The 26,624-nt window shown below is 57.2% G+C and overlaps 3 protein-coding genes across 8 annotated transcripts; all 3 read right to left on the reverse strand.

Annotated features, from left to right (window-relative positions):
• Positions 1 to 1,534: 1,534 nt before the first annotated feature.
• CILP2 (cartilage intermediate layer protein 2) lies at positions 1,535 to 10,343 on the reverse strand. Of its 3 annotated transcripts, XM_074350334.1 has the most exons (8): positions 9,771 to 10,343; positions 8,646 to 8,741; positions 7,542 to 7,814; positions 6,827 to 6,982; positions 5,490 to 5,768; positions 5,015 to 5,123; positions 4,694 to 4,851; positions 1,535 to 4,446 (listed from the first exon to the last, which is right to left on the reverse strand). In XM_074350334.1, the coding sequence occupies exons 1-8, from the start codon at positions 9,832 to 9,834 to the stop codon at positions 2,111 to 2,113; spliced, it is 3,471 nt and encodes a 1,156-aa protein (XP_074206435.1). In that variant the 5' UTR covers positions 9,835 to 10,343; the 3' UTR covers positions 1,535 to 2,110. The 3 variants fall into 3 exon arrangements, with proteins under 3 accessions (XP_074206435.1, XP_074206436.1, XP_045364165.2); XM_074350335.1 differs by lacking the exon at positions 9,771 to 10,343 and having other exon boundaries at positions 5,490 to 5,555; positions 8,646 to 9,738; XM_045508209.2 differs by lacking the exon at positions 9,771 to 10,343 and having other exon boundaries at positions 8,646 to 9,738.
• A 73-nt stretch (positions 10,344 to 10,416) lies between these two features.
• Positions 10,417 to 18,694, reverse strand: YJEFN3 (YjeF N-terminal domain containing 3). 4 transcript variants are annotated; one of them, XM_074350337.1, is made up of 7 exons: positions 18,252 to 18,694; positions 14,713 to 14,821; positions 12,711 to 12,821; positions 12,207 to 12,320; positions 12,058 to 12,129; positions 11,516 to 11,750; positions 10,454 to 10,722 (listed from the first exon to the last, which is right to left on the reverse strand). In XM_074350337.1, the coding sequence occupies exons 1-7, from the start codon at positions 18,308 to 18,310 to the stop codon at positions 10,517 to 10,519; spliced, it is 906 nt and encodes a 301-aa protein (XP_074206438.1). In that variant the 5' UTR covers positions 18,311 to 18,694; the 3' UTR covers positions 10,454 to 10,516. The 4 variants fall into 4 exon arrangements, with proteins under 4 accessions (XP_074206439.1, XP_074206438.1, XP_010970513.1 ...); XM_074350338.1 differs by lacking the exon at positions 11,516 to 11,750 and having other exon boundaries at positions 10,417 to 10,722; XM_010972211.2 differs by lacking the exon at positions 11,516 to 11,750 and having other exon boundaries at positions 11,979 to 12,129.
• Positions 18,695 to 18,836: 142 nt separating this feature from the next.
• NDUFA13 (NADH:ubiquinone oxidoreductase subunit A13) lies at positions 18,837 to 26,605 on the reverse strand. Its single transcript, XM_010972212.3, has 5 exons — positions 26,351 to 26,605; positions 21,004 to 21,082; positions 19,714 to 19,785; positions 19,248 to 19,317; positions 18,837 to 19,028 (listed from the first exon to the last, which is right to left on the reverse strand). Exons 1-5 carry the CDS (start codon positions 26,571 to 26,573, stop codon positions 18,909 to 18,911), a joined length of 564 nt encoding a protein of 187 aa, XP_010970514.2. The 5' UTR covers positions 26,574 to 26,605; the 3' UTR covers positions 18,837 to 18,908.
• Positions 26,606 to 26,624: the final 19 nt, after the last annotated feature.

Consider the following 26,624-nt stretch of genomic DNA (forward strand, 5'->3'; position numbering starts at 1 on the left):
GTGGGGGCCTACCTCTCTGAGCCTCCCTGTCAGCTTGGGGTAGACACAGTAAGTCTGGATAAATACTCATGTCCCTGGCTCCCAGGGGCCTCAAAGCTTTCTTCCCTCTCTTGTCCAACACGGCCTATCCAAGGAGAGACTGGGGTGCCGGCACCCGGGGCTTCCAAACCTTGACTCCAAGCAGAGCCCTGAGGGCCACCCTCATAGATGGGTTGGTACCCTCGGGTTTGCCAGATTCTCCCAGACCCTCCAGACCCTTAATGCTGCCGCCTAGGCAGGGGAAGGTGTTCCCATGAAAGTCATGGCCTGAGTAAAGGCGTGAGGGCTGGAGAGGTTGGAGGTTGTCCACTGGAGAGTTCTTCCGATGGGCAGAGCATGAACCCCACAGGCATGTCGGGGTCTGTCTGTGAGCCACTCTCCCCACCAAGGCCTTCTCTGGGCCACCATTGTTGGCACAGAGCTGAAACTTAATGCTGTCCTCTAAATGCTGAGCAGGCACATGGTAAGGTGGACGGGAGGGCTAGGGGTGGGCAGGCGAGCGGGCAGGGCAGATAGCTGGTAGCAGGGGAAGTAGGCGGGCAGGTAGGTGTGCAGGAGGCCTGAGCATGCGCTGGGCTAAGGGAACACCCCGCACTTCAAATCCTTGCCATCACCCTCTCCCCAGGGCAATCAGCCAAGCACCATGCTCCCCACCTCAGGCCCCCAGAAATGCCACATCAATGGCTTCGAGGGGCTGACGTCTCCAGGCCAATGGAGTCTAGGGCATGTTCTTGAGGAGACTGCTGGGCCATCCAGGGAGCCCCTGCTCCTGCCGGGATTCACTCCAGGGCCCAGGCAGCTCTTCGCCTCTCCTTTTAGGACCTCGATTTCTCAGTCTGGAAAGTGGGGGTGTGGTCAGAACAGCACCTGTCCCATGAGGTGCCAGGAGAACTCGCCTGGCCATGCACAGAGTGCAAGCATGCGATGGTTCTGCACCTCCAGACTGAGGAGCCTAGTGAGGTCAGAGGGTTCAGGACCATGGTCTTGGGCAGCCCAGTCACTGTGTGGTCAAGGCGTGGCCCAGCCTCAGTTGGGTGGGGGACCCCGGGCAGGGCCGCTGTGACCCCAGCTGAGGAAGTCCAGGGCGGCCTCAATTCCTGCCTCCTGGGGCAAGCGCTCCTGCCAGGGCCCCTCCCTGACCACTGTAGCCCATGGGCCTGTGGCCAGGTGGGAGCCACTGACCACAGCCAGGCGAGGAGGAGAAGGCCAGGGCAGCAGCTGCTGCTATGTTCAGCGGTCAGGGCTGCACAGGCTCAGGCCACTCATGACTCGGCTCTGTGCACACGTGTCACAGACACACTTTGGGCAGCGGTTGGGGCCCACATGCCTGCCTGAGGCGTCTCCGTGGCCTCAAGGGGGCCTCCGTGCCACTTACATACTCATGTCCGTGTGTGTTTCAGGCCTGATCCTGCCTGCCAAGGTGCCTAAGGTGTCTGGATCTGGCAGCCCCAGCCTCTGTCCTTCTCTCCCTAAAACTGACACCATGAGTTGGAAATGAAGCATCTTTAATTGATTCCTTGCGCCGAACCCCCTGGGGAATCTCCAAGCACCAAACATGTGAGAATTATGCCTCCCAGCCCCAGAGCCAAGAAGCCCCTTCCCTAGACCTTCAATGGGCCACACCCAGACTCCCCACTCACACCTGTGACCAGCCCTTCAGGCTTTGTTTCAATAAATAACCCCAAGAACAGAGCTCAGGGCATTGGACCCAATAAAGCACTTAGTTCAGTGCAGAAATCTAAAGGGGCAGACTCTCTGAAATCAGGGTCAAAATACACATGAAATCAGAGCCAGAATGTGAGCTGGGAAAGATTCTCTTGGGGCCTCAGACACCTGTCCTGACAGTCTGCCCAGGATGTTGGCTCCCACACGGGATGAACTCCATTTCATGTCACACAGCAACAATCACCTGCCTGGCATTTCCACCATTAGGCCCTACTCTGAATCTGGGCAGGGGAAGGGGGTACCCAGAAACCTGAAGAGAGAACAAGCGTCTGGAGAAGCAAGGGGTGAGACTTCCCAGGGACAGAGGAGTCTGGAGCAAGGCAGAGGAGCAAGGCTGGGGCCCAGGTCACTGCTGGGCCCTGCCTCGGCGGGTGCGGAGGGGACCCGAGGCTCGGGCCTGTGCCCGGGCCACCTCGCCCATCTCCCTGCGGATGTCACCAAGCGCTGTCGATGGGGACTCCAGCAGTCTCTGGAAGAGGCTGGGCCGGCCCGCTGGTGGCTCCCGGCACTGAAAGGTAACAGCTGTGCCAGCGTCGGCCTTCATCTCCCTGGAGAAGCCATCAGAAGAGCCATCAAAGCAGCGGCCAATGGCGATCTCCTTGGCCAGCCGTGGGCTCTGGTCAGTGACTGTATAGACACCGTAATTGTGACCCAGAGGGTCCAGCGGGGCCAGCATGGAGAAGGCAGACAGGTCATCGGCTGGTGGGGATGGGGGGTGCCTGGTCAAGTAATCCTGCAGGAGTCCGTTGACGGCCACACGCCGGCAGCTGCCCTGGGGCATGATGGTCACCAGCGTCCTGTCCACCTGACGCTGGTCGAACAGCATCCCGCTGCACTTGAATTCCACACAGGCGGCAGATGTGCTAGGGCGCTCAGGGTCTTGGACACTGCGCGCATCCCGAAGCCCATAGAGCTGGCCCTGGGTTCGCGGGTGGCTGCCCCCTGCGTTGTGGGAGCGGACCATGTACTCCTGGGGGCCCTGGATCTTCACCTTAAGGAAGCAGGCCCGGAATTCCTGCGGGTTGGGCCACCAAGACAGGAGATCTCCAGTCCAGGAGGCCGGCGCGCCCTCGCGGAAGGGGACCACGTTGTACTCATATTTGTCAGCCTCCACGCGAGAGAAGCGGAAGTGGCTGGCGGTCACCGGGGCCTCCTGGCACTCCCGCAGGCTGCGCCACGGGTACACGGGGCCGTTGGCCTCGGCGGGGTCGCCCGACCTGGGTTTGGCCAGGTTGATGCGGAAGCCATTGCGTTTGAAGGAGGGGTCATCGTGGTCGGTACGGCGGTAACCCAGCCTGTCCAGGTAGGGCTGGGTTACGCCCACGGTGGCCGCGAGGGGGCGGGGCCGGGACGGGGCGGGCTCCAGCTCCTCCCCGCCCAGGGTGGCGGTGACCAGGGCGGTGTAGGCATCCGGCCGGTCGGCATCGCAGAAGGCGGGGAGGCAGGCGCCGTTAGGGCCGGTGACGGCGCTGTCGAAGCGGCCCCAGGAGCGGGGATTGGCCGAGTAGCCGGGGGCAGGCTCCAGGTTGACCAGAGTGACTACCACACCCTCCACCTGCTCATTGGGGGTGAACTTGTCGTTGGCGTAGGCGCGCACCTTGACGAAGCAGCGGCGGCGCTCGGGCACGTCCAGGTTGAACAGACGCCGCTCCCGTATCTCCACGTTGCCCACCAGGAAGACCCGCTCCTCCCGGCGGAACCGCGGGGCGGCCGACCTTTCACGCTGGAAGCCGCTCTCCTCTTCCCACAAGCCCGTGTCGGGGTTCAGTGACCACAGCTTCAGGGCCTCCACGTGACCGGCCATTCGGATCTGGCTGGCGGCCACGCGCACGGCCACCGGCCCAGTCTGCAGCTGCTCCCCGGAGCCAGCGGCACGGAGGTCAACGGAGAACATGCCGTAGGTGCGCAGTGGGGCCAGCTCCCCGTCACTGTCCACGAAGCGTAGGTCACTGGGGGCCGCGGCCGCTGAGGTAAGATCTCGAGGGTCCACGAACGTCACCCGGGCCTCCACAGGCCCAGAGTAGGGTTCACCGTCGGCTCTGCGGAAGGCTCCCGGCGGGATGACCAGCTCACCTAAGGGGTCCTCGTCTTCCAGCTCCCCAAGGGATATTGTATTGCTCTGGCTGGCATCTAAGATGACAGGGGCTTTCTTGCGCATGGCCTTGACCTCGTGGTACACGCCAGCACCTCGAGGGTCAAAAGGCAGGACCCTGACAGTGTCCACGAACTGGCCCCTGGGGTCCACAAAAGTAATCACCAGCCTCTGGGTGGAAGGTGGCACCTCGATGGTGAAGTCGCCCTGGTAGGATGTGAAGCCAATGGGCTCCCGGCCCAGGAGGATCTGGGCAAAGCGCAAGGGCTCCCTGGAGTCAGCTGCCACCACACGTCCCCGGACCAGCCCCCGAGGGGGCAGACATTTCTGGCAGCCACACTCAGCCACTATCTTGACTGGGAGGAGAGAGCCAGAGCAGTGGATCTTCCTGCTCTCCAGGCGGCGCACGGAGCAGCAGCGGGAGCCTGTATCCCCACAGCGGGGGCCCGAGCCTGCAGGGCTGGGGCAGAGGGTGTCAGGGCAGAGGCCTACATCCAGGTAGGCAGGGCTGCCGCCTGGCTGAGTGCACTCATCTGGAAGCTTGATCAAGTGTTCTCGGGGCTGGGGGTTGCAGGCTGGCTGGCCTGGGACTGTGGAGCAAGAAATCAGCCAGATCAGGGTAAAGGGGAGAGCTCCATCAAGGCCAAGGTTGGGGCCTGGTTTGGGGTCAAAGGCTCAAACTGAGGGCTCAGTGGGGGTCTGGAATCAGTCTGAGCAGGTCAGAGATCAGTCTGAAGTTGGGGCTCCATTTGAGGTTGAGTTTTAGCTGGACATAGGGCTCAGTTTGGTGTCAGGGCTTGCTCAGGGTTGGGGGAAGGGTGTGCTGAAGATGCTCACCAAGCACAGTGAGCCGGGCGGTACCCGAGCGCACGGCCCCCGCGTCATTCCACGCTTTGCAGTGGTAGGTGCCTGCCTGGTCTGGGTGAAGCCCATGCAGCTCCAGGTGGGCCCCATACCTGTGCGTTCGCCTGTCCAGCAGGGTCCCATTGTGGAACCTGGATGGTGAATGAACAATACAATGGGTGCCCTTGGCACAAGGGAGGGGCTGTCTCTGTCCCACCCCATATACAACACAGGAGGTTGCAGAGCAGCTCTGGGAAGTCCAGTCCAACCCTAAAGCTAGGCACAACTCTCCTGAGCATGGGGCAGGTCACTCACCAGGAGTATTTCTTGGGCATGGGGGTGCCTGAAGCTTTGCAGCAGAAGGTCACATTCTGGCCAACCTCTCGCACTCGGGACTCGGGGTGCTTCACCAGATAGGGTTTCTCTGGGAGCAGAGGCAGCAAAGGTCACAGCCCTGCCCCATCCCAGCTTCTCCCAACAACCCTCCCCAAGAGCAGGGCTCCATCCTTTCCCTTACAGTAATGTCCTATTTCACTTGGGCCTTTTCTGATGAGTCTCCCCCAACTCAAGTTCACCCCACATCTGCTGGAGGCTGTGCTCCTAATGCTTAGTCTTAATGCTTCCCTCTGCAACTCTACGTCTCACCTCGAGTCTTCTCCAATGACCATTACATCTTATTTCTCACCCCATCGACCTCACTCTGCATCACATCATCCCAAGTGCTTGGTGTCACCCAGAATTTCCTCCCCAGTTCCTCAGCACCCCCATCCCTCCGGCTTGAGGCACTTACCCAACTTATCAAGGACAACAGTGACCACAGCAGATAGGGAGCTGTTAGTCTGGGCCTGGGCCACGCCTGCAGAGAAGCCATCCATTTGGGCACTGACGTTGGCTCGGCTGCTGGCACAGACTCCAGGCATCCGGAAGGTTCCCTGAGCATCGCTAGTGGCCACGACGCCAGGCCAGTCTCTCAGGGAGACCCTGGCTCCTGGCAGCGGACGCCCAGATGGGGTGACCACCGACCCCAGAAGGATGTGGTCGGGGCACCCACAGGTGTTGGGACCACACCCTGTGGGGACACAGGGAGGCAGAGGAGACTCTTGACCCCCTCCTAGGGAGGGCTTTCCTCTTGATCAGTCACTCCTCAAAGGTACCCAGACATCCTCCCCACTTTGTGCCCCTCAGAGTCCTCAGCATGGACCTGCTTGTAGCAGCCCTTATTGTGAGGGGGTCATGGGACTCAGTGGTCAGTGCTGGGCCAAGGGGAGGGAACTAGGGTCCCAGTGTGAAGAAGATGCCCTGGAGGAGAGGCGTCTCACAGGGCAGAGAGTCTCCTTCCATCAGAGAGAAAGTGTTCAGGCAGGGGCTGGGGGCCCAGTAGGGGGCTGGGTCTTGGGCCCAGAACATCTCCCTCCTGTCCCAATCCTGCGGTTTTTCCATAAAATGGAAAATTCCACTGGAAACTTCAGGGCAGAGGCACAGAGAAGGCAGAGCCAAGCAGGGTAGGGTGGGGACCCCACCACCCCATTGGCCACCGTGCTCCCCCACCCTGCCGCGGGCTCGGTTGGGGCAGTGTCCAGACCGTGTTTGTGGAGCCCAGGCCTGATTGGAATTTCCAGTCGCCTCCTGGCTGGCCTGGTGTCTGGCCCTGGGAGGGCCTGGGCATCGTGTCTGCCAGGGTGTAAGCGCGTGTCCGCGTGGGCGTGGGGGACGGGCGGGGCCTGTGAATGCCACGCGTGTGTGCACCCCGAGTGTGTGAGCCAGCTTCTGTGTTTGTCCACGTCCACCAAGACATCTATACACTCCGCCATGCACACAGAGGAAGCGACCTCTCAGATCTGCCCGTGCCTGGACACGACCCCCATGGGGTCCACCCGTCCAGATACACACGTTTACCAATGGTCCTTCAGGGCCCAGGAGGGAAGGAAAAGCCAGTCTCCATGAGGTGCAAGTTCCCGCCCTCCAGGCGCTGCCCCTCCACCCTGGCTCAGCCTCCTCCTTCCAGGCACCTCCCCATCAGGCTCCACCCCAACTAGCTCCTCTAAGTATTCCTCTCAACCAGCCCCGCCCCTACACCTAGGCCCCGCCTATAACCCAATCCTCTCCTCCAGGGCCCGCCCCTCTTACCTGGACACTGAGGCCTCACACATTTCTGCGCCTCCAAGGGACGCCCAGGACACGCATCCCCAGCGGGGCTTGGGCAGCGGCGGCGGCGTAAGCGACGGCCAGGCCCGCAGCTTCCCGAACAGGGACCCCACGGACCCCACGCGCCCCACTTGGCCTCTGCGGAGAGGGCAGGGATGGAGGGGTCAGCTGGCCGCCCACCCCAGGAACAGCACCTCCTGGAAATCTGGTGACAACGTGGGACTGGAGGACGCTTCTGTCGCGAGCATCCGAGGGCCGGTACTCCAGACAGAAGTCCTGCCCATTTCCTACATCAGTGGTCCCCCAGGCGCACCAGTCGAATGTGCGGTTGAGGTACCGCCCCGCCCCCGCCAAGATAAGCCCTGCTGTTCTCCCTGCGGCTCACACACTTCTGGGGATGAAAACACGCCCCCACAAACGGATCTGTCATAGATGAGCAAATGAGGGCAGCGAGAGCGAGATACGTTCCTGGGGGCCCCTTCCTGACCCGGACCTGGGCCTCCGCCATTCCCAGCCCCTCCTTCCACAGCTCCTCCCCTGTCGGGTCCCGCCCTCTCCTGGGGCCTTGCTCCTAAAGGACGCCACCTTATCCTAGCCACGCCCACATCCGCACGTCCCTGCCCCTTCCCCAGCACCACCCAGTCAGGCCTTATCCACCTATGGCCCGTCCCCGTCGCTCCCTGAGCCCCGCCCTCACCGAGCGGGCAGCGGAAGCGCACGTGGTAGTTGGAGCAGCTGCGGCCCCGAGGCTGCTCGCGGTTGAGGCACCAGAAACCGCGCGTGGGGTTCAAGTGCACGCGCTCGCCGACAGCTGATGGCAGGGCCCAGTCCGTGGTGCGCGCCTCCAGCGCCAGCGGCCGCGGGCACACGCGCGCCGGCCCGTAATAGAAGCGGATCGCAGCCAGGCTCTCGAAGTCTCCGTCGCCCCCCGGGTGGTCAACGTTGAACCAGGATGTCCACTCGCTGGCCTCTGCGGGCACCGCATGGCTGGGACCCGGGCCGCAGTCGGTCGGGCCCCATCAATGCATGCAGGGGCCCTGGCTGCGGCCTGCCCACATCCATCTATATGGTAAGGGCCTAACCTGCTGTTTAAGCCGGGCCTCCCTCCCCACAAAACTGCAGGGGCTTGCCCAGCCCGCCCAGATCCAGGGCCCTTGAGAGCAGAAGGAGATGTAAAGGGATCAAGGGAGATTGGACTCCTGAACTGGCCCATGAGTACACGCTGAGGTCTTGCCACTGTCTTACCAACCCCTACCCTCAGAGTTCAGAACTCCTGAGGTGAGGGGGGATATAAAGGCAGCACGAGAAGCTGGGCCCGAGACCAGCCCTTCCGCTGCCTGGCAGCCCTCTCTTCAGGGCCAGGTGGGATCTTGCTCGCTGCCCACTGAACACATCAGGCTACCTCTGTTTCATAGAAGCCATAGGGTAGAAAGGTTAGCTTCTGCTTCCATCAATCCCCCAGGGGGTGCTCACTCCTCTTCTAATTCAAGAGCAAGTCAAATAGAACCTTCCTAGCTGGGAAGCTAGAGACTCAGGTTCCAGAACTCCTGCTTCCCTGCCTGAACTAGGTGGGTTGTCCCACCTCCCACCCCACCCCATCCTACCCTGGTTTCCTCCTGGACAAACAGTCTGATTCTCACCTCTCGCTCCTAAAACAGACCTCTTGGGGCACCACTTCCAGGGGCTGGCATGCCCAGGGACTGTGGCCATCCTGGGCTCTTCAACCTAGCTTGTGTCCCCACCAGCCAGAGCTCAGCCAGAGTCCACAGCAGAACCAGGACTCAGATCCTAGCTGACTCACCTTCCCAGTCCTCCAGGGCTGGCGAGGGCTGGCCAGGGCGCAATGATGAACCTTCAAGGCCCCACACAGTCACTGTGGGCTCCTCTGTGGTGGTGCCTGGGGAAGGGGTGAGGAGTTGGGGGAAGAAAGAGCCCTGATGGGAAATTCTGTGAGCTTCTGTTATACAAGGTGCTTCCATGATCATCCCCATTTCACAGGGGAGAGGCCAGAATCCAGCTCTGGTTGCCCCAAAGAACTACAGCCCACTTTCCTCCAGGAAGCCTCCCTATGACCCCCGCCCTCCCACCCCCAGTCTCCCAGATCCCCAGCCCTCCCTCTGACACAGCCCCGACTCCATGGGTTGGGGAAGTCTGTGTCCATTCTGCTCCCATAGACCCAGTTTCCTCCAAGTGTGTTCAATCGCTGAGTTCAGCTGGCTGTAATCTGAATTCCTCATGTTGATCAGAATTCCTCTTCATCTGTTTGCTGGCTGGAAGTCTCTCCCTCTGTCTACCTTGTATCCCATCACTTGGGGCCCAAGCTGCCAGCGGGAAGTCCTTGGAATCTAGCCTAGCTTCTTTGGCCTTGAGTTATCTGAGATAGCTGGGCTGGGCAATGACCTCAGACAAGTCCCTTTCCTCTTGGAGTCTCAGTCTCCTCATCTGAGAAATGGGCCCAGTTCCCACTCCACTGAGTGATTCAGAGATGGGAATTTCTCTTCTGAGTGGGGTGTACGTGTGTGTGTAAGAAAGGGAGGAGTTAGGTGAGAGGGGACAGCTATGATCCCTTCATCCTAGGACCAGGACCAGAACCAGGTGATTCAGGATCAAATCTGTGACTGAGATGGACACCTCGAAGTCCCGAGAACCCAGAGGAGCCCCAAGTTCATATTCACACTCCAGATGCCCCTATCATCCCTTGGACGTGGAAAGAGAGCAGATGAGGTCCGCTCCTGCCCCAGGTGGTCCCAGGGCTCCTTCTCTCCGTTGCCCCCCTCAATCCACCCCCGGGGCTGGCAAAGGGGATGCAGGCCTGGGGAAGCGAGTGGGTTCCCTTGGTTCTGTCTCCAGACGCGGCTGCCTGCCAGGCCTTCTGCAAGACGATCGGGCGCCTAGGGGGCTGGTCTGGGGTCTGGGGGAGCCTCACCTCGGGCCCCCGCCAGGTGCGCGGCGGCAACACAGAGGCAGAGCAGTGTCGGCAGTGACGCCATGACCGGGTCCAAAAGTCAGAGGGAGGGTCCCGGCTCCGCTGCGCACTCGGGTCGGACTCCCGCGGGTCTGGCGGCTGCTGGGGCTGAGGATGGGGGAGGGACGCAACCGCAGGCCACGCCCCGTCCAGGCCACGCCCCGTCCGAGCAAGGCTCCCTGGCCCGAGGTGACACCTCTCTGAGTCGCCCCCTTCGGTGCGTCCGGCTGTACCTCCGCCCTCAGGCTGGCCTGCGTCCCCTCGTCGCCGGCTGGAAGTCCCTTCCTTAGCCCACCTACCATTCTCCACGTGGGGTCCCAAGCAGCCTACGAGAAGTGCCTCTTGGAATGAAGCCTAAAGCTATCCAAACCTTCATGGTTTAGGCCGCCCTTTAAGGCGGCTAGAAATCCTCCATCGAGTCTAACTTTTATTCTATTGGCTTTACATCCCCGAACAAGCTAGAAATCCCACCCTGATTCTGCCTTCCATCCTTCTGGCTCGAGTTTTCTCGTAGGCCAGCGGGAAGTCCCATTTTACTCTACCCTCCATCCCTCCCGCCTTGGGCCACCAGGGAGCTGGTGGGTTCCTCCTCGAGTTTGCCCACCCCCGCGGCAGACCCTGCTCACAGAGGAGGCTCAGACAAGTTGTTGGTGGTACGTCTGTTTATTGGCGCGTGTCCAAGCCGCGTGGGCGCGGGGCGGGGGGAGTCAAAGCGCCGCGACGCAGTCGGTGCCCGTGTAGCCCGGCAGGCGCAGAGCGAACTTTCGGCGCACGTCATCGGGCACGAACCTGCCGGCCACGAAGTGGTGGCGCCCGGAGAAGCGGCCGGCGCAGCGCTTGGGCGCCGCGAGCGACACGAGCACGTCGGGCCGGAGCCCGTCCTCGGCGTCGCCGCCGGTCTCTGGGTCCCAGCCTGAAGGAGGAAGGATGGGAAGGGGGATCAGGAGCTAGGAGGGGTGCTCGCCCTCAGACAAGAGTTCTGAAGCCCTTCCCCGTCAGACACAGACTGCTCTGACACATGCGTCTTGGTCAGACCTGTCTCCCATAAAACGGAGCCTCTGCCCTCAGACCAGTTTCTCCTCCTCCTCGTTTCTCCCGTCCTCTGACCAGAGCCTCTGCCCTCATACTTTTCTGCCTCTGCTCCCATCGCTGCTACCCAATCTTCCTCCTCCATCTGACTCAGCCTCTGTCTTCAGACGACACCATTTCCACCTGCTACCCTTTCCCAGCCAGACCCGTGCCTCTGCCTTCTGACTGATGTCTGTCCTCATATATCCCTCCCTATCAATCCTGAGCTCTTCCACTTAGACTAGCCTTTTTCCACCCAGACTTCCCGGCCAGCCTCCTCCCTCTGACCAGATCCCCACTCTCCACTCAGAGGATAGACTTGTCTCCATTCTCAGGCAAGCCTCCCCATCATTGGGCCACAGCCTCTGCCATTTCTCAAATGAACCTCCTCCTTTAGACTAGGGGCCTTGCCTTCTCTCCTGCCTCTGACCTGTCTTGGGCCACTAACTAAAAGCTACCTCCCTCTGACTTTAATCCTTCTTTCTCTGATACTAGCCTCCACCCTCAGACTAGGGGCCCCTAATAACCCCTTCTGACCTAACAGGGCAACCTTCACTGTCCTAGGCTACCTGTTCAGACATGAGCCTGCAGCTTCCCCTCCTCAGACCAAGGAGCCCACTCCTCCCTTGGGTACCAACCCCAGCTCTGTGGCATCCTGCTGGTATGACCCTGGGGTCTTGTAAGCCAGAGGACCTCCCTGAGTCTGGTCACCCCCATAGAGGGTCTGGCTGGCCAGCGGCTGTTTGTTCCATCTGCCTGTTGCCTAATGGCTCCAACAGGCATGGGGCGGCGGCCAGGATGGGTGAGGCCTTTGCCGAGTGAGCTCACGTCTGCCCAGGCAACCGGGCCAGGATGGGCAGCAGGCACACGGTGCTGGGTGTTGAGGGGAGGGGAATGAGGGTTACCTGGGTGCCAGCCTGGATATTCCCCATCCAAAGGATAGATGTGACCCTCAGCCTCACCCAGAGTGCAGGATCCATTCACACTGGGAATACTAAGGCTCAGAGTGGGCAGACAGGCTGGGACCACCAGAAGCAGGGTACAGGGTGCCTCCACCCAAGCCCCCCAGGGCCCTGAAACACCCCCCTCCACCTGGCATGCCTGAGGGAATGTCCAGGCTCACAAGGGGGATGGACAGTAGCTTGAGTGTGGCCAGGGCACGCGTGCAGGGGCCCCCGACCTCGCCTGGCTCCACACCGGGGCCCAGCACGGCATCCACCACCAGCCCGTAGGCGTTGTTGATGAGCTGGACCTGGGATGGCAGGCAGGGTCAGGAGGCAGCCTGGGGTACTATCCCCTACCTCCCCCCTAGTTGCCACCCGAGCTGACCTCCATGGGCAGATAGGACAGGAAGGGGATGTCCATCTTCTCACACTGAGTAGTCAGGTCCCGGTGCAGTGGGTCCAGGGAGCGTGTAGGGTAGAAGATTGTTGGTTCGTACTCCTGGGGGAAGCGGGAAGGGGTCAGCACTGGGAGCCCTCCCAGGGTCCCCACTGAGCCTCTGAGCCCAGATCTGGGTACCAGGCAGCAGACCCTGGCTGGAGCAAGCACTGGGCATATTCTGTAACCTGTCCAGCCTCAACCTCCCCCTGGGACACTATCAAGACATTAAGATGAGAGGGGAGGATATAGCTCAAGTGGTAGAGCACATGCTTAGCATGCACGAGGTCCTGGGATCAATCTTCAGCTCCTCCTCCAAATATAAATAAATAAACAAACAAACAAACCTAATTACTTCCCCTCATAAAACAAACAAACAAACAACAACAACAAGGATGCAGGGATGGGGTGGGGATGTGACCCTGGGAGACTGAGAGAACCCTTGCTACTCACAAACACCCGCAGGTGCCGGGCACAAACCAGCCCCACTGCCCCATTCTGCTCTGGGCCGCACACCACCAGCACTGTCCTCTGCTTCCGGGAGACAGCAGGCAAAGGGAACACCTGGCAGGGGCACAGCAAACGCAAAAGCATGGCGCTTGGAACCTCTCCTCACTCCAGTGGTGAAACTGAGGCCAGGAGTAGAGAGAGGAATAGGGCTTGGGCCTGGAGACGAGGGGGCAGGACAGGAGGAGAGACACTATGGGTAAGGAGCAGGGCCGAGAGAGGCCTCAGTTTCCTTGCTGGAGTCACAGAGTCCTTGCCTCAGGCTCTGCCAAGCAGGAGCAGAAAAACGTGCCTCCTGCCACTGCTTGCGCCTGGAGTGCGGTTTGTTTATTCTCGGCCCGAGTTGCAGACATTCTTCCACCTTTTTCCACTGCAGTGGCTGCCCCTCCCCCGCCCATGTTTCCAGGCCTCGGTCCCTCCCGGAGGCCCCAAAGTTGGGGGACAGGGGAGGGGGGTGTTTTTCCAACCCGCCGTGCCCTGTCTCCGTCTGTCCCTCTCCATTGGCCTCTGTCTTCACCTCCCTGCCTTTTTCTGTCTCTCAGACTCTCTGTGTCTCTGTCTTCACTTCTGTGTCTCTCTTTCTCTCGGTCTCTGTATCTCTCAGACTCTGTGTCTCTGTCTGTCTCTTTAACGCAGAAGCTAAGAGTCTCAGCCCTACCCTGACTCTCTGCGTGGTCCCCAGCTTGCTCTCCTTCCCCCAGCCTCAGTTCATTTCTATCAAATGGGAGGAAAAATGGCTCCAACAGGCTCATGGGGCCTCTCCCAGGCCCAGGGTGGCTCCAACTATACTCTAACCTTTAACCACACAGAGGGAAAGTTATTTCCTTTTTGAGTCTCCACCCCAAGGTTTCAGCAAGGTCCTGACCCACCCTGATCGTACCTATGACCCCACCACACCATGCTCAGAGCCCCAGACTCGAGACCAAGTCAGGGAGAGTGACACTGTCCGGCTGGCTAGGACTGAAGAGCCTCTGGACAGACAAAGCTTTCAGTGCAAAAACCAGACAGCTGGTCACCAGCAGCCAGGCAAGAGTTTACTACACTGAGTTTGCTTTTGTGGCTTGGATTTTCATCATTTTCCTCTCCTTTGAGCATCGCGCTCAGGATGTTTCACTTGGAAATAGGAACATTTAAGTTAAAAAAAAATTGAGTCCACATAAAGAAAGATATTGAGGGTTGTTTTTTTTTTTCAAGTACACAGTGGTAGTAAGAAAAGGAAGGAGGGGGACCAGTGGCACAATGGATAGTGCATCTGACTACGGATCAGAAAAGGAAGAAGGAGAAGAGGAGGAAAGGGATTACAAGCTGGAGCCCTGACTTGATCAGGCACTTTTCTAAGGCATTTGTGTTTACTAATTGGTGTCAGCTTATCCTTTCTTCAGAAGAGGAAACTGAGGCCCTGCATGGTTTGGCAACACTGGATACTAGTATCTTCAATGCTATTACACTCCCGTCTCTTGCAGGAACCTCCAGGCCTGGAGGTTTGCTCCAGAGCTGGACATAGCTCTGCTTCCTACACTCTGGGGCAGTGTGCAGACCCCTCCTCACCTCTGGGTCTCAGTTCCCCTACCTGTGGCAGGGAGTTGTTTGGGGGTGCTCAGACTTCAGGAGCTAACGTCCCCTGTGCCCAAGACCCAGGAGGCGGCAGGGGCGGGTGGTCATGTCTCAAGGGTACCAGACTGATCTCTGTGGTGGCCTCCACATCCCCAGGGACCCCAACTCTGTCCTCACCCTCACTGACATCACTGACCCTCACTGGCCTGGCCCAGTGGTGATCCTCTCTGGACCTCAGTTTCCCCATCTGAGTGATGAGTTGGGGTGGCCCCAAAGAGGGGCTTCTTGAGGGTAAAAATGACCATCCTAGCCATGGGGGTCATGCAGCTAGACCTCTGCTCTGGTGGGCTACCCATCTGGAAGGGGTCAAGGTTAAGGGTCAGGGGTCAGGTACCTTGGTCACAGCCACCGCACTAGCATGGCCGCACCACTCCACCAGCTGCTGCCGCCCAAAGCGATAATCCTCCAGCAGCTCCCGCTCCAGGGCGGCTGCCTCCGCCGTGCTGAGGGTCAGAGTGGTGAGAGATACTCAGTAACACAGAGATCGAGAGAAGGACATAGAGACAAAGACTCAGATGGAGCCAGAGATGTGCCACCAATGTTCCGATCCAGGCCTTGAAGCCCCTCACCCCCGAGCCCCGAGCCGAAGACCCGCCGTCAGTTTCCTCGTCCAGCTTGAGCTCCGTTGAATGGAAACCCGCGCAGACCTTGGAGTTTTTGAGCACGAGCCTGAGGCGCGGGAGCCCCCTGGTGGTAGAGGAAGCGCAAGGGGGCGCAGGTTGGTCCTGCTGCCCTGAAGCATTGGGAAATCAAGCCTGATCCAGACGCCCCCAGCCCGCAAGGCGGGAGGAACCCAGAAAGGGAAATGGAGCATGAAGGACTTAATTGATGGGGGCGATGTGTGGATTTCAGGCAGTGGAAACCACTGAGCGAGCTCCAGGACACTAGAGGGGGCATACTGGACTAGGGGAATCCAGGGGAGGTGGGTTTTAAAGGCTGCAGAGGAGTTTGATGGCTCACTGAGGGAGGTGGATGAGGGACCTGCCGCTAGGGGACCCATTTGGGGACCTCTCTTCAGGGGCAATGATAAAATTTAAATAATTGTGGCCAGAGAGATGGAGCCAAGTGGCTGAGTGACTGAGGTCCGCCTCATCTCTGAGCCTTGCTTCCTCTTTTGCAAAAGTGAAGGCAGAACAGGCTAGATAATTTTTGAGGCCCAGTGCAAAATGCAAATTTGAGGCCCCTTGATCAAAAGTTATTAAGAATTTTAAGATGGTGATGGGAGAGCATTAAACCAAATATCGGGCCCTTCTAAGGGCAGGGCCCAAGCTGGCCCTGGCTTAGGAGCCTTCCAAGGGGCATGGGCTAGGGGGCTTAAGAAAGGAAGAGCTGGCACTGAGGATCAGAAGATGTTCCTCACTCCAGAATCAGGGGTTGGAGTAGCTGGGCAGGGCCTGTGGCCTGATGCCAGCTTCACCTAGGCAAGACCCCTTCCACTTGGGGAACAGCCACCTGCCCCCAGCTCAGCACATACTAGAGTGTAATAATGATGATGATGATGATGATAAAAAAAAAAAAAAAAAAAAAGACCAGGCCCAGAACTGCTGGAAAAACATGCAACTCAGAGAAACAAAATGGCTTGCCCAGAGTCACGCAGCAAGTTGGCAAATTGAGCCTTCCACCCCTGGTGTTGGTCTCCAGAGCCATGGATGGGGTGTGAGCAAAGCAGAGGCAGTCCTACAGGTGGCAGAGGTTTGTTGGGATGAAACTTGAGGTTCCTTTTTTCAATTCTGCGAGCAGGAGACCACAACCTTGGCCAATTTTGTGGTGTGACCAGGCCGGGCAGAGGCGGGGTGGAGGTGGGAAGCGAGGGCTGCTGTAGGATGGGGAGTCAGGGAGGGCTTCCTGGAGGAGCTGTCCTAGAGCGCTGTGGGAGGTAATCCAGGTGGCAAGAACAGTGAAAGTCAAGGCCCTATGGTAGAAATGGACTCAGCAGGTTCAAGGGACAAAAGAGAGGCTGGTGTTGCTAGAGCAGAGTGAGCGAGGCTGAGAAATTTGGTCAGAAAGACACTTCTGGGTCCCACATCAATGCAGGAGATGGAGGCTTAGGCCAAGGTGACATGCCTTGTCACTCCAGCGAGCAGAGCCAGATTCAACCCCCTGCTTGTCTGCAGCTGATGTTGCAGGAGGTTGAAGGACCAGGTGGGGAAAAGGAGCTCATGGTGGGGCCAGACGAAGAGCGCTTCCAGGGCAGGCCAGCCCAGCTCCAGGAATGACATCGAAGGTGCTTCGGGAATGTGGCTCATTCCTCCATCTTCATCTTGTGACAGCTCTAGCTGCTGCCCCCACAGGAGGGCTGGGAGAGGATCGTCCCTTCCTCCTCCTCTTCCTCTGCTCCAAAGCTTTGTTGGCCTCTGGCCTCCACTTGGAACATTATCTTCCTGCCTTACCGGTCACTGGAGTGAAAACTGTAACTCCACAGGCAGCAGAAGGGCCAGGCTTAGGAGCCTAGGGTGTGGGGACAGCAGCTGCTCAGGGCGGGGAGCGGGACAGGGCAGCACTGTTGCAGGACTGGGGAGCAGTGCTCAGTTTGTGAGGTTGCCTCTTGCTTCTCCCATCCTCAGTCCCTGGAGGAGAGGAGCTGTGAGGCCCCATGATCTGCCCACCAGCCCTGAGGGCTGAGGTGACTGGGTTTCAAAGACAACTGGGCCTGATGCTGGCAAAATGTTCCGGGAGGGGGCTCTTTTGGAGGTGAAGCTCTGATTGAGGCCTGGCTGCCTGTGTGTGACACTTGCTGCTTTCTCAGCTCCACCTGCTTCTCTCCACCCTCATGCCTCTGCCCACCAGCCCTCCATCATTGCTCACCCGGCTGCCTACTGCAGTCTCACACCCCCGAAACTCAACATGAGCTGCAAGGGCTTTGAAAACTTGAACACCAGATTTCACCACCCCCAGCCCAAACCTTCTCATAGATCCTCAGCATTCAGAGAATATTCCTCACTGTACCTGCCTGCTCCCCATTATGTATCCAACCTCAGCCTCCTCTCCCCGTGTTCCTCTCCTACCCACGACACAGCACCTCATCGCTCCTTAGTTGGCGTTTGAGGCCCCCCCAGCCCCTGAACCCTAGGTGAAGAGTCACAGCTCCAGCTTCTAGAATATTTTCTTCCCCCTGCCTAGGATGTGCTGGGTCTCAAGGCTGAGTCTGGACATTAGCCAGTCACTGCACAGTATCTGCCTTGAGAAGAGGGGCTGAGTGGACAGTGGGCAGGTGGCCACAGCAGGGGCTATTGGATGTATCTAGTTTGCTGTGAGGTCTACAGCCCTGCTTGGGGTCCCATGTCACATGGGTTTAGAGGAGGACACAGGAGGACTCAGGACAAGGTGGAAGGCACAACCACAGCCACTAGTTCCGGGTCCCAAATTCATCCACCTGCTCGCATGTGCTCCACGTATTTAAGTATCACCCTAGCTCAGCCAGTGGCTTCCCTCCCCAGGCCTGTTTTCTTCTCTGGACAAGAGATTAGTAGCAGTGGACTACCAAGGAGGGTGTGAGAATTTGAAGAGCTAAAAGAGCTGAGCTCTTTCCAGATGGAGGACCAGGGGCACAGGCTCCAGGGTCCCTGGAAGAGATGGAAAGGGGATGTGGGCCCTGGTTGGGCAGTGGGGTGATGGGGGTGCGGCCAGTGTTGCTGATGAATTATTCATGAGGGGCGGGCCTGCTGCAGATGCTGTCTCCCTGGAAACGCTGCTTCAGAGGTGCTGGCAGGAGCAGGATTAGTCTCTCCAGCAAAAGGCAGGATGGGCCTGGGATTCTCCCCGACCCCCCATCCTGGCCATGCCTCTGCCTCTGATCTACTACCTCTGGCCCCCCAGGCCCTCCAGGCCCTCTTCCAGTCGTGCTCCTGCCTCCCGTCCCCCTCCCCGGCTGACCTGAGGAAACGCCGCTCCTCTGAGGCCTCCGCTAGGTCTGGACCAGCTGCGCGGCTCATGGCGGAGGTGATCTGATGCGCAGTGGGGCCACTTTTAAGTGCGTCCCTGGGCAGAGGGAGCCTACCCTCTCCTCCCGCCCACCCTGCGTGCCCACCAATCAGGAGACGCCGCGAAGGCGCTGCGCGCAGCCATTGGTTGTAAAGTGCAAGAGGACTTAACCCTTTTGTGCCAGGAATGTAACTACCCTCTGGGACAGCGGGAATCCCAGAGTTGCGGATATTGGAAGGGAAACAAAGTCCAGAGGGGCAGCGACGGGCTGGTTACCCTTGCTATGGGATCCTGGCCTGGGAGCAAGGGGATCTGCCTCTTCTGCTCCCCTTGGCCCCCTACCCACCGGGTACCCTAGTGGAGAAGCCCCCCACCCTCTGCCAAAGGGGTGGAAGTAAAAGTACAAGCATATTTGGTAGATGAGGCTGGAGGGTGACCCAGGGACCATCCCACTGGCAGCTTCTACCTAGTCCCCACACCTCCAGTGACACCCCCTGGCTGCCCCTCCCAAATCACTCAGTCCCTGGGACACAGGCAGAGCAGTCTCCAGAGCATTTATTCTCTCCCAGTGGGGAGGTGGAGGTCCAGTGGTCTGAGGGGAGCAGGCCCCTATGTGTACCATATGAAGCCATAGGTGGCGTTGAGTATCTCCTCCCTTGGGCGTAACCCGTAGAGCTCGCCCATTATGGGGGTCACCCAGCGCGTTGTGTGGAACACGGACTCGCCCACCTGTGGAGAGAGTAGGGAACGGGTAGGGGTGCAGCTAACCCCTTAGGCCCATGCAGCCTGCTGGAACCCCACCAGGCCTGGTGGCCACAGTGCCCACACCCAAAACTGCTGCCTTCCCTTCTCACACCTGGCACCCACTAACCCTCAGCCCAAGGTTTTCTGGGGGAGGCTGCGTTTCTGCAGTGGCCTAGACCCCTGCCCTCCCTGCCAAGGACCCACCTTCCAGTCCGGCACGTCCTTCATGATGATGGCCTCCTCCTCCAAGTTCTCCCGAAGCATCTGGAGAACCCTGCAGCGAGAGTGGGAGCTGGGGGACAGGCCTGACCACCCCAAGGGTCCCTTGTCTGGAAACTGCCAGACCCGTCCCTGCTCCACCTCCCCATCACCTCCCCCAGCTTTCAACCCTGCACACGCTGACCCCTCTTCTCCTTTCCTATCTTCCTCCCGGCAAACTTACTGCCGTCCTGCCCCAGCCCCAATGCCCCTCCCCCAGAAGCCTTTCCATTCTCCCTTTCGGGTCTCTGCTGCAAGTCAAGTTTAGGGTCCTCTCCCAGGATGACAATGGCCCTTGAAGCTGTGTGCAAGGACACAGCTGCCAGTCCCCATGTGCATTCTGGCCTTGTCTCACGCTGCAGGCTGAAGCACTCAAGCCTGTGACCTCCTGAACCTGGTCCCAGCGGCCCACCTCCGGTCCTTCTCTGCCTGCAACAGAGGCATCAGCGCGATGCGGGCCTCGAAGTCCTCGATCTGCAGGCGCCTGTGAAACCCCAAAACCAACACTCTGATCAGATCAAGGTGGGATGCGGTGGATGGAGATGATGTGGTCGATGGACACATGTCACCCTGGGAAGGGGTTTGGGGAAGAGGCAAGCAAGTGGGAAGGGCTTGGGTGGTGGGCTCTGCCCACCAGGAGCCCAAGATCGGGGGGAGGGCAACACGTAGCTGGCACAGACGTCGTCAGTCCACAAGACTGCTGGCTTCACATTTTCTTTTCAGTTAAAAACTCTTTTTTTAATCCTAAAAATAGCCCAGGCTTGATGATTGCAGTGAACCAGGAGGGGACGTTCATCATGGGGCTCTGGGCCTTACAAAACCACATCCCTTTCATCTCAAAATAACCATGGGGTGTGAGTAACACAGGCAGCTCCTTTCTCTCCCTGCTTTTTGGCATCTTCCAAGTCACCAGCCCTGTCTGAGCCAGGGGGAGTGGGGAGAACAGTGCTCACTGATGTGGCCCAGGGAGTGGCCTCTGGCCCTGTCCCCTCATCACCAGGAATCTCATGGCAGCCCAAGGAATGGACTAGGTAAACTTCAGTGCCCCCTACCTCTTCCCCATCCCCCAGGGTAGCAGCTCCCTCCAGGCCGCTGCCCCCACCACAGCCCTAGTGTCCAGCACCCAACAGGTGCTCCTAAGTTCACTCAACAATGCTGAATGCCCTCCACGTGCCGGGCCTCCCCCAGCATTGCCCTCCTGAGGGGAAGCAAGCCCACAGTGGGTGCTAAGGACACACAACACAGAGTGGGACAGGGTGGAGGGGGGCAGGCAGTCGGGAGCCAAGGAGAAGGAGCCACCTAGCAGGGCACTGGGCAAGCTTGGAGGCGGCCAGAGTCCGAGCCAAGGCCACTATAGGCCTGGGTCCCTCAGGCCCTGTTGGGCTGGCACAGCCAATGGCTTGCGTGAACTGATTTTTAAGCCCTTGTATCGTCACTGGTCACCACTGACAAGAACTCGCTAGGAGAGTGAATCCTGGGCCTCTACTTCTGCCCGAGGGACTGTCCTAACCAGGACCCTTGGGCCCCCAGCAGTGGAGGTCAAGGGGCACCTAGTGAACATCTGATGGCCAGTCATTCCCTGGGGATACAGCCCGGAAACGGACTTGCTGGGTCATGGCCTGCACTCCCTGAGGAGTGCACCCCGAGATACACTAAGTCCATGGGCGCACGTCCCCACGTGCCTCAGCAGGGCAGAGCCTACCTGCGTTCGCGGTTCCACCTCGTCATGTTCCAGTACCCAAAGAGCAAGGCCCCGACGCCCACAGCGAACATGCTGTAGCCTGTGGGGAAAGGGGACGCCGGCTCAGCCCCTGCACATGGGACATGCCACTTTGCTGTTTCCTCTTGTGAGGCATAATCCAGTCATAGTGCAAACGCTCCAGAGACACAAATGAGGGAGAAGGTGGAAGCCCCCACGACCCCCTCCCAGAGATGGCCTGTGCCATCTCTAGTGTGGGTTTCTTCAGACTACTTTTTCTGTCTCTGTGGACCCCGGCCCCCCTCCCAGACACCCCCTTCCTCCACAGCTTGAGACCACTCTTCATCCCATTCTCCGGCTCTGCGGGCAGGGGACATCAGGCTGCAGGCTGCTGCGGCTGTAACACCTCTGCCCTGACACCAGGTTCCTGCAAGGTACGGGCCAGGCAGGGACTGCAGGGGGGCCTGATGGTCTAAATGTTTATGGTTGGGTGATCCAGGCCCCAGCATCTACTAGAAGGCTGTTTGGTTCCCAGTCAGCCTGCCGGTTCAAGGGGAAGGATGGTGTCCACACTTGGTCCCAGCTCCATGGTGGTCCCGGCTGCCTGGGCCACCTGTGTGTGCTGTCCACAGGGGGCTGGATGGGGCTGCTGGAGGCAGGAAGTGCCCTGCAGGAGCCACCCAGCCACCCCCTGGGCCCCCAGGGTGCTGCTGCTTCCCAGCCCAGCGGGTTGAACTTCATTCCCAGGGCTCCAGGAGACAGAGACTAAAATGAGTATTTACTGAGCACCCGAGGGGAACCTGTGCTGTAATTCTGACTGACAGGCTGTGGGCCTGCTGGGGTCTTCAAGGAGGTCTGGATGCCGGGGCCTGGCTGGGACTGGCTTCTCCCACACCCCCTCATCTCTCCAGCCTCAGTCTCTTCTCTGCACAGACCTCCTGGTTGCTGGGATGAACTGACAAGTTCAACCAGGCTGAGCTCCAGTAACACCCAGTAAAGAACCAGCAAGCAGTGGGTAAAGCCACTCCCTGGGCCTCGTGGGGGTACAAAGTGGGGGCTCTTTCTTCTTCAGCTTGGCTCAGGCAGGAGTCTTATCTGGCACCTCTGCTGGATCCAGAGATAACTGAGAAACTGGTTCAGTTTTTTTTTTAACCCTTTTAGTTCAACCTGTTAAAAGCATGAGCTCCGGGTAAGATACTTCCACATGATGGGGGCTATGGCAGCGAGCACACCCTGGTTCCTGTGCTCAGAGGCAGGACCTCTCCTGAGAGGCCTACGTGCCCAGGACCCACTCCCAGTGCACCCAGGGCTCTAAGATGATGGCTGACCACCTGTGCTGGGCACCCAATGTTCTCTTCCTTGGGTGGGAGAGCTTCATCAGAGCTGCCTCACTCTTTTCAACAGCTGCACAGAGGCCCAGGGCCTTCCTCTTCTGACCCAGCCCCAGGGAATAGACCTGGACTGTCCTTGTGAAGGTCCCTGCCCTCAACATCTGGCACCCACATGTGGGCTCATCTCTAAGAGACATTCCAAGGCTGAGGTAAGGCAGCCTTTATGATGATGCAGCTCCAACTCATCTCTTCCTCGCTAATGGCGGTGAGGCTGAGGCCCAAGGCCCTCAGAGGATGTCTGTGCCTCCAGAGCTGCCAGTCTGCGGAGAGGCCAACGAGGGGCATGCCCAGAAGGGGGTGTGGGCCATGCGTGAAGAAGACCTAAATAATCAGAAACTCATTTTGTGTTCATGGACTGGGACTTAACATGGTTCAGACAGCAGCACTCTCCAAACCGAGGTATAGGCTCAAGGCAGTCCCCATTAGAATCCCAACTTCCCCTCCCAAGTCCTGCAGAAACTGACTAGCAGGTTGTCAAATTTATATGGAAATGCAAGGGACCAGATTAGCCAAAATAATTCTGAAAAAGAAGAACAAAGTTGGAGGACTTGGACTTCACAATTTCAAAACTTTTCACACAGCTGTGTGTACAAGACACTGTGGCATTGGCGTAAGGATAGACATGTACATCGATGCAACAGAGCTGAGAGTCCAGAAATAAACCCTCAAATTTATGGTCAATTGATTCTGGACAAGGGTGCCAAGACAATTCAATGGGGAAAGAATAGTCTTTTCAGCAAATCAGACAACTGGATAGCCACATGCAAAAGAACAAAGTGTGCTCCTTCTTCCTCCCCCTCAAAATTAACTCATAATGGTTCAAAGACCTCAATGTAAGAGCAAAAACTATAAACCTCTTAGAAAACAGAGGAGTCTCTATGATCTTGGATAAGACAAAGGTTTCTTAGATTTGACACGAGAAGCACAAGTGACAAAAGAAAAAAACAGATGAACTGGACTTTAGTGAAATTTAAAACTTTTGTGCTGCAAATGATACCATCAAGCTGAAAAGACAATCCACACAATGGGAGAAAGTATTTGCAAATCACAGATCTGATAAGGGAACAGCATCCAAAATATATAAAGAACTCTTAAAACTCAATAATAAAAAGATGAGCAACTGAATTATAAAAACATGTAAAGGGTCTGAATAGATATTTTTCCCAGGAAGCTATACAAATGGCCAATAAGCACATGAAAAGATGCTCCACATCATTAGTCACCAGAGAAATGCAAATCAAAACCAGAATAGACACCACCTCACACCTACTAGGATGGCTAAAATTTTCAAAAACAGAAAATAATTTTTAAAAATAAAATAAAATAATTAATGTTGTCCACATGCAGAAATGTTGGAACTCCTATACATTGCAGGTGGGAATGTAAGATGGTACAGTTAATTTGGAAAACAGTTTGGCAGTTCCTCAAAATGTTAAATGTGTTGTTACCATGAGACCCAGCAATTCCACTCCACCTAAGAGAAATGAAACACGTTCACAAAGAAACCTGAATACAGGCATATTCACAGCAGCACTGGTCCTAACAGCCAAAAGGTGGACACAATTCAAATGCCCATCAAGTGGTAAATGGATACACAAAATGTGGTCCATCCATACAATATGATTCAGCCATAAAAAAGAATGAAGCACTGAAACATACCACAACATAAACATTAAAAATAAAAACATCATGCTAAGCGAGAAAAGCCAGACCCACAGAGGACACAGTGAATGATCCCATTTATACAAAATGTCCAGAAGAGGCCAATCCATAGAGACAGAAGGCAGATGAGTGCCTGTCAGGGGTGGGGGAAAAGAATGTGGAGGGGCTCCTAATGGGGCCTGGATTTCTTTTTGGGGTGATGGAAATGTAAATTTGGATCATGGTGATGGCACAACTGTGAACATACTACCCATCAGTGATCTGTACACATGAAATGGGTGAATTATATGGTATGGTAGGTGAATCTCAATAAAAATTTTAAAAATACAAGAAGAAAAGAAAGGGCCACTCTCTAGGTATAGGAGTGAGTAGAGCTGAGTGTGAGAGATGAAGGGAAAGGTAGGGGTAGCAGATACTTTGGGGGCAGCACGGATAAAAGGTGGCCTGAGTCAGCCTGGCATGTTCTGGGATGCTGGCGGTGAGTGGTCCAGGCAGAATAGGGGAGTGGGTGTCAGGCCTGGGGCAAGCTTAACAAGAGCAAGACTGATTGAGAGGGGGCAGCCGTGGACAAAGCTTTTGTGGCTATATCTCTAAAGAGGCAAGGCTAGAGGGCCTGCAGGACAGAGGATGAGGGTGGGGTGTAGGAGAGAACACAGGGCCTTTACATGTGCTGCTCCTCCTGCCTGGGGAAGTCCTTCTCAGAGAGGTCCTTCTGCCCACTCAGGCTAAGGCAGGCCCTGGTTACCCCAGGCCTCACCACTGGCCACAACAGGAAATTATGGAGTGACATGTCTGTCTCCTCAGCTGGACCATAAGCCCCCCAGGACAGAGCCCAGCACCAAGTCAACAATAATTACTAAATGCAGGTACATAAACAAAGACTACACACCAGAAGAGGTTATCTTCCTCACTCTTCTGAGGCCAGGAAAGACTGGAGTGAGTCTGTATGTGCTATAATTACAGTTGGTGAAAAGGGCTGTGATTAGGAGACCCAACCCCAGGCAGTGGCATTTAGGGTACACGGGAGGCACTGCTGTGTCATGAACTGGAGGAGGAGCAGGATAAAGGCCACATTTGTGACTTAAAAGAGATGCTAACTGTGGGGAGCCAGGGAGGCCCAGGGGCTGGAATCCTTCTGCAGCCTGTTCTGGATTCACGTCACAGAAGTATACATTCATAAACAGACCTCATGCCACACACAAGTGTACAAGAGGAGTGCCCTGGCCTGGGTGTAGCTACATTTCGAGAAAAGAAATGGAGACTCAGATCACATTATATTCGTTGACTCTGCTCTAGGATGAGTCAAGTGCCCATGTGGTGCCAAATCTAGTCTGTAACCTGTTTTTGTATGGTCCTCCAGCTAAGAACACTTTTAGGTTTGTAAAGTCTTAAAAAAGCAGCATCAGTGGATAAAGACCACCTAGCAAGCAAAGCATAAAATATTTATCTGGCTCTTTACAGAAAAAGTTTGCTAACCTTTGTTCTGCTTTACAAGAAAGCCAAGCAGGGGCAGGAAAGGATTTGAGTTTTCACCTCACGTTAACTTTTCTACTGTCTGAATTACAACTTTTTTTAAACCATGCCCACGGTTTTTTTTTTTTTTTTTTTTTTGCTTTTTAATTGAGGCATAATTTGCATAACATGCACACATTTTAAATGAAAAGTTCGATGAGTTAGAGCAAAGTATTCATTCTTAAGTTGTTTCACATTATTTTTTGTATTTCCCTGTTAACCCTGGGTGCGGAGTATGGGCGCCTTTTACTTTCTCTCGTACATTTTTTTTTGTGTTAAAATTGCTTAAAACGTTACTTAGAACATTCGAAATTTTGAAGAATATATATTCCTTGGACATCCTGTAGGTGAGGGCCACCAGCAAGGAACCACTGTACAGAACATCTTTTAAATTCCCTCAGTGTTCCGGGTTTCGGCCCCAGCTTTGCTCTCGGTGGCCCTCGGGGAAAGTCGCATCCTCTCTTCAGCCTTAGTTTACCGACCTGTGAAATGGCAGCGTGGCGGAAGACTTGGGGTGCGGGCTAAATCAATCTCCATATAATTGTAAAATGAGAATTAATGGGACCGACCTCCTGGGCTGGAACAACTAGTACGCAAAAGGCTTACTAAACGCTTGACAAACTGCAGCAGTTGTAGTAACTACTGAAGCTCTCCGGGTCCCCAGGGCTCCGCCTTCCGTCATATCTCAGGGGAAACTGAGGTACACTAGACTCCCCGGCGCCCCGCCCCAGCGGCGGCGCCCAGAAGACCCAGACCCTGACACCCCGGCGCAGGGCGACACTGACCCGACAGTCCCCGACGCGGAAGGTTCCGCTTGTAGTCGATAGGGCTGTAGCCCCCCAGCGGGGGCATGTCCTGCTTCACCTTCGATGTCGCCATGCTTGCAGTACCTTTCCACTTCCGGTCGCGGGAGGAAGTTACGCACCGACTGTCGCCGCCATGATGAGTGTGGCGGAAGCTGCCGCACAGGTCTCGGACCCGGCTGGGAAACCTAGGGCGTTGGTGCATCCACTCCAGTGCGTGGGAGGGTTCTGGTAGTGGGGCCTGGGGTCGACCGCG

Source organism: Camelus bactrianus, chromosome 22 (assembly GCF_048773025.1).
Source record: "Camelus bactrianus isolate YW-2024 breed Bactrian camel chromosome 22, ASM4877302v1, whole genome shotgun sequence".
Lineage (NCBI taxonomy): Eukaryota > Metazoa > Chordata > Mammalia > Artiodactyla > Camelidae > Camelus > Camelus bactrianus.